This window comes from Ursus maritimus (assembly GCF_017311325.1).
Source record: "Ursus maritimus isolate PB19 chromosome X unlocalized genomic scaffold, ASM1731132v1 scaffold_X1, whole genome shotgun sequence".
NCBI classification, from domain to species: Eukaryota; Metazoa; Chordata; class Mammalia; order Carnivora; family Ursidae; genus Ursus; species Ursus maritimus.
Window position 1 is genome coordinate 64,798,389 of NW_024423319.1, and position 5,906 is coordinate 64,804,294.

A 5,906-nucleotide genomic window follows, 5' to 3' on the forward strand; every position below is an offset into this window, starting at 1 on the left:
ATTGCAGCATTATTTACAATAGCCAAATTATTGAAGCATTCAAAGTGTCTATCGATAGATTAATGGATAAAGAAGGTGTGGTGTGTACACACACAGACACACACACACACACACACACACACAATGGATTATTATTCGGCCATAAAAAGAATGAAATCTGGCCATTTGCAACGATATGGATGAAGCTAGAAAGTATAATGCTAAACAAAGTAAGTCCGTCAGAAAAAAGACAAATACCCTATGATTTCACTCACATGTGGAATTTAAGATATTTATGTTTTTAAATTGCAAAAAGGATGTCAGAATATATTGCTAGAAGTCCAGAATGGTGAGTATGGTCCCATCTTTTTCATTTACACTTAGAGTGTAAAATAAACCATATGTCACATTCACAGTCACAACTCCTTAAGTTTTCATTTAGCAAAAACTAGAACTACATCAGAGACCAGTAGAATATAAATGGCTGACACCAGGAGTGTAGCTCAATGTGACTTGGGAGTAGAATTCATGAATGAAGTGCTGGAAGATAAAAATGAAGATGGAAATCCAGGTGGGGCCCGATTCGTGAAGGACTTGAAATCTGTGGAATTAGATTAGGATGTTATTTCAGAGGTAAAATGCTACCATTCAATGTTGGTTTTTTGTTATTTGATGGAGGGTTAGTAGAAGTTTCAACTCATGACAAAATGTGAGTTGGGTTTCAGGAAAATATGTATCTGTTTTCTTTTGCGACTGGGATTAAAAATCCTCTCTGAATCTACACCTAGGCAGCCCCTGTCTAGACAAAGAACATGGTGCTATCCTGGGGGAATGGAAAGACCAGACTGAGAGATCCTATCAGATCTGATCTCAGTTACACCTTTTTTGCAGCTCAAAGTTGGTACTGCTTTCCACAAGATTCTCCTAAGATATAATCAACACACAAACCACACACTTCTATCTTGTAAAACATGCATATTCATTTGTACAAACATTGTTTCTGTATCCCAGTTTGGCAAAATCCATGGTCCTGAGCTGCCTGCTTTGCTACTGTAAGAGAGCATCTGAAATGTAGAAAATGTCAGAGGTAAGTGGCCTCCACGTGTGAAGGTAGTGCTCTCTGAAAAAATACCTGGGCACAGGATAACTAAATGTAACAGTATTTATTACTATCAAGAATTTCAGGAAGGATTTCAACTGTGGCTGCAGATGGCAACCTTATGTAATTTTTTTCTCCTTTCCCAATAGTTAACCACATAACTTGATGGTTGAGAGGTAGGATCTAGCCCAATTATTTTGGTAGCACTCCCTGAAAATAAAACAGCTGACCCCTCTTCCTGGTCAAAGTGCTTGGTTATGCTTCCTCAAACACATGACCAACCTCTAGATAACCAGGCCCTACTCTGGTGTTGCCATTCCCAGCTTGTGGGACCCCAACCAATTCTGTTATACTGCTAAATTAGAAAACAGGAAATCCAATTATTCCTGGCTCACCATCTGCATCCTCATTTCCCACCCATCCTAGTACACTGGCTCTCGCCACTTTGGGTAACCAGCTGTAATGCAAACTTATTCTGGATTTTCACATCTCTAGGTCTTTCCTGATGTTGATCCTTCAGCCTAGAATTCCCTTATAGACCCTTTCCATCCTATCTGTCACTTAGAGCTCAATTCCTCCTTGAGGCATGTGCCCGCATTCCAAGATATCTCAAACTAAGCTGCAGTTAATTGCTTGCTCCTTCTGTGTTTATACTCTATGTTAGTTGACCCTATATTAGAGCGACTATTTCCATCTACTTTATATGAGTCATTTTAAATGAACAGGGTTAAACAAACTCTTTGAATGGCAGATGGTGTCAGAGAAAGTACTTATGCTTGAGGCTCTGACAGACTCGGGTTCAAATCCTGTTCTCTTCCATTTGTTGCTGCCTGAGTTTGAACAAGTAAAATCAGTTCTCTGACCCAGTTTTCTCATCTGTAAAATGAGGACCATTAAGAGTAGCTACCTCATAACTAGCATTGTTTTAATATGGGACAAGTGGAAGTACCAGAAACTGCCTGGTACATAGTAAATGCTTCATAAGGGTCAGCTCTCATTATTATCACCAATGTTTGAACCTACCCCAGAATGCAAATGCCACACACACAGAAAAAGAAAATCATACATTTGTCCTCTGATGTGCCCCTACCCAGCACTGTGCCTGGCATGTCGTATGTACTCAAAAAATGTCTGTTGAGTGTGTGGATAAATTAATGAATCCATAAAATAATTCTCCTTGTTAGCATCCTCCTCTTCCTCTTTGACTCTTCTACTATCTATTAACGTCATGCTTTATACCTCACACAAAAACTATCCAGTAGAGGGTCACTGAACATCTCCCATCCCTTGTTCATTTTGCTTTACCTCCGTTTTTTGCCCACTTTCTTGAATTCTCTGCTCTAACAAGTTTGCATTCAGCAGTAACCACTTCAGCCTAGCCTTGCTGGCAGAGGTAGTGCGCAAGAGGTGGGGGGGGCGGGGCTGGAAGCGGGGCGTGGCCACCATGTCGCAGAACCAGACTGCGCCTGCGTAGGCTGCGGCAAAGCCAAGCACTGAGAGGCTAGCGGTCATTGCTCGCTGGTGTTTGTGTAGAAAGATCGCTCCTCTCACCAGCTCTCACTCCTGACCCCGGTCTCTGGCTTAGGACTTGCGCCCAGGCGCCGACATTCCTACCATCCTCTCTCTGACAGATTGCTGACCACCTCGTTCCTGCTCCTGACTCCTGGAACCATGTCTCTGGTAAGCCAGAACGCGCGCCGCGGCAGCGCAGAGACCACTGGAGATTACAGCGACGGCCAGGGTGAGATGCAGGCTAGTAACGCCTCCGGGTCCCCGACCTCCATGCAAGTTCCCCAGGCCCTCCAGGGCCCTCATGCGCCAATCAACCCTCAGGGTGCCAGCGCTTCCCAGGCTGCGCAGGACCCGAACGACCTCGAGGTCCTAATCGAAGAGCAGTCCCAACGTTTGGGGGCGCTCAGGGTCCACGACCCTCTAGAAGACAGGTCGATTGCTTTGGTGAATTTCATGCGAATGAAAAGCCAAACCGAGGGTTCTATCCAGCAGGCAGAGATGCTGGAGTTCCTCAGAGAATACTCAGATCAGTTTCCTGAGATCCTCAGACGAGCCTCAGCCCACCTGGATCAGGTCTTTGGGCTGACCCTGAGGGTTCTTGATCCCCAGGCTGACATTTACAATCTAATCAGCAAACGGGGTTACCAGAACACTGATCGCATAGCAGAATCCCTGGATGTGCCAAAGGCAGGTCTCCTGGCCTTGGTCCTAGGCCACATCCTCCTGAATGGTAACCGGGCAAGAGAAGCATCCATTTGGGACCTGCTGTTAAAGGTTGATTTGTTGGGTGATCCTCAGAGGATCAACAACCTTTTTGGGAACACAAGGAATCTGCTCATTACTGACTTTGTGCGCATGCGGTTCTTGGAGTACTGGCCAGTGTATGGCACTAATCCCCTCGAATTTGAGTTCTTGTGGGGCTCTAGAGCCCATAGGGAAATCACAAAGATGGAAGCCCTGAAGTTTGTGGCAGAGGCCCATGATGAAGAACCCTGGAGCTGGCCAGAAGAATATAACAAGGCCCTGGAAGCTGACAAAGCCAAAGAAAGAAGACAGGCTGCTGGCTTGGAATTCTGGTCAGAGGACACTATGAATGATAAGGCCAATGATTTGGTCCAGCTGGCCATTAATGTCACTGAGGAGTTGCTGCCTATACATCAGGATGAGCTACTGGCTCACACTGGCAAAGAATTTGAGGAAGTGTTCCCAAATATCCTCAGTCGGGCTACTCTAATCCTTGATCTGTTCTATGGATTCTCTCTGATTGAGGTTGATACCAGTGAGCACATCTATCTCCTCGTCCAGCAGCCAGAATCAGAAGAAGAGCAAATGATGCTAGAGAGCCTGGGGAGACCCACTCAAGAATATGTGATGCCAATTTTGGGTTTGATCTTCCTGATGGGCAATCGTGTCAAAGAGGCTAACATCTGGAACCTGCTTCGAAGATTTGGTGTGGATGTAGGGAGAAAGCATGCCATCACCTGCAAGCTTATGAGGCAGCGCTACTTGGAATGCAGGCCACTGTCCTACTCTAATCCAGTTGAATATGAGCTTCTCTGGGGTCCTCGAGCTCACCTTGAAACCACCAAAATGAAAGCCTTGGAGTATATGGCCGGGCTCTACAGAAAGCGACCACAGGACTGGCCAGAGCAATATAGGGAGGCTGTTGAAGATGAGGAAGCCAGAGCCAGATCTGAGGCAACTGCCATGTTCTTCTTTGGCCCCATGTAATATCTGGGGAAATGTATCACTTTAGTTTTGTGGCATCAGTTAAAGGGGCCCTGGGGAAATGGGCACTGGGGCCCCAAATCAGAAGTCAGTCGGGGCTGGGGTGGAAAGTACACATTGTGCTTGCTATTTGTGTTCTATTCCTAATAGTATTTCCTTCCTTATTATATACCCTTGAATTAGTTTCATGATCATTGTTTATAAGTGAAATTGCTCATTTGCCATCCCTGTCTTATTTTAATATAAAAGCTCAGATAGTTGTGTAAAATGTATTGGTCATATTTACATCTTTCTATGATGTGGAGAATATAAAGTTGTTCTTTAACTGTTTGAAATAATTAGTAAATTGGTGTGGTGCAGAAGTTAAGTAACAATAGTAACAACACACAGAACAAAAACAAACACAAAATCACTTATCTGTGGATGTCTTCTTTGTGACTATTCTTGTGTAAGGAAAAAAAAAGCTGGCATTTACCTGTATTTGCTTTGCTGTTTCAAAATGTAGTGAAAAATAAAAGTATAATGAATTAGACCCCATGCTTAAGCACTCTTTTATTCAACAAATATTTATTAAGCACCTGCCATGGTCTGTGCTGGGAAGAAAACCCGGCTGAACCCAGGGCTTAAGGGGGAGGGGCCATGGAAATAAACCAGAAATTGTTTCATTGCTGCTGCAAGATGTATAATAAAGATAAGCTTAGAGTGCTAGGAGAGGCCACAGGAGTAACTGCCAACTAAACTGTAGGTGCTGGGATGGGACGGGGGAGAAGGCAATGGGGCACAAGAAGGGCTGGGGGAGGGGCAGGGGGTGTCAAGGAAAGGATTAGTGGGGGAGTGGATGCGGTGGTGGTAGGGGATAATTAGGCGGTATGGAGGGCTGAGGATCAGTTGTCTTTTAGTGACTTCTATTCTAAGACCTGAGGTTGTGGTGGGGGAGGGAGGGATTGTTTATGAAGTCAGGGGCAGTATGTAAAACACCTTTTGGGAAATTCACAAAGACAATGTTCAGTTCAAGGGGGAAGTGGGAGAGGGAAGCCTGTGGCAGAGATAAGGAAGACCCATATTCTCGAGAGTGGGTCTTGGGAATCAACAATGGTTCTCCTGAAGGTCTTGGATCTTGGGTCAGACCCAACAATCTACCTGGAGCTCTGCCCAGCAACCTTTGCCAGTGCAGTTTATTTCTGCACCTAAGCTGTTAAGGTGAGTGAGTATTTTGGCTCTCTTCATCCTGATCCTTCACGCAGCTTCTAACCCTGCACACGGCTTTCCCTAAGCTTTCCCTAGAAAGCCTGCAAATGACAATTTCTATAAGGGAGCCCTGGCTCAGTAGTGGATGTTATATGGAAAGTCACCTAGGACGCAGGGGTGGGGGAGATGCCTACCAGTGGCGTAGGTTTTATGTTTCCTCAACCCCTGGCACCCATAGCTTTCTGTCCTTTCATCATCCATTTAATCACGAAGGGCTACCCCCAAAATGCCACCTCCTAGCAAGTGAGAGAAGACTCTCCTCACATTTTCGTCAACCTCAGGAAGAGGATGACACAGCCGTTTTGCCGGGGGAGGGGACGGGAAGAAGGGAGATAACACC

The 5,906-nt window shown here is 45.2% G+C and overlaps 1 protein-coding gene across 1 annotated transcript; it reads left to right on the top strand.

Moving 5' to 3' along the window:
• Nucleotides 1-2,562: 2,562 nt before the first annotated feature.
• Nucleotides 2,563-4,850, top strand: MAGEE2 (MAGE family member E2). The gene has a single exon (XM_008703063.2). The coding sequence runs from the start codon at nt 2,750-2,752 to the stop codon at nt 4,319-4,321; it is 1,572 nt and encodes a 523-aa protein (XP_008701285.1). The 5' UTR covers nt 2,563-2,749; the 3' UTR covers nt 4,322-4,850.
• The last annotated feature ends 1,056 nt before the right edge of the window (nt 4,851-5,906 follow it).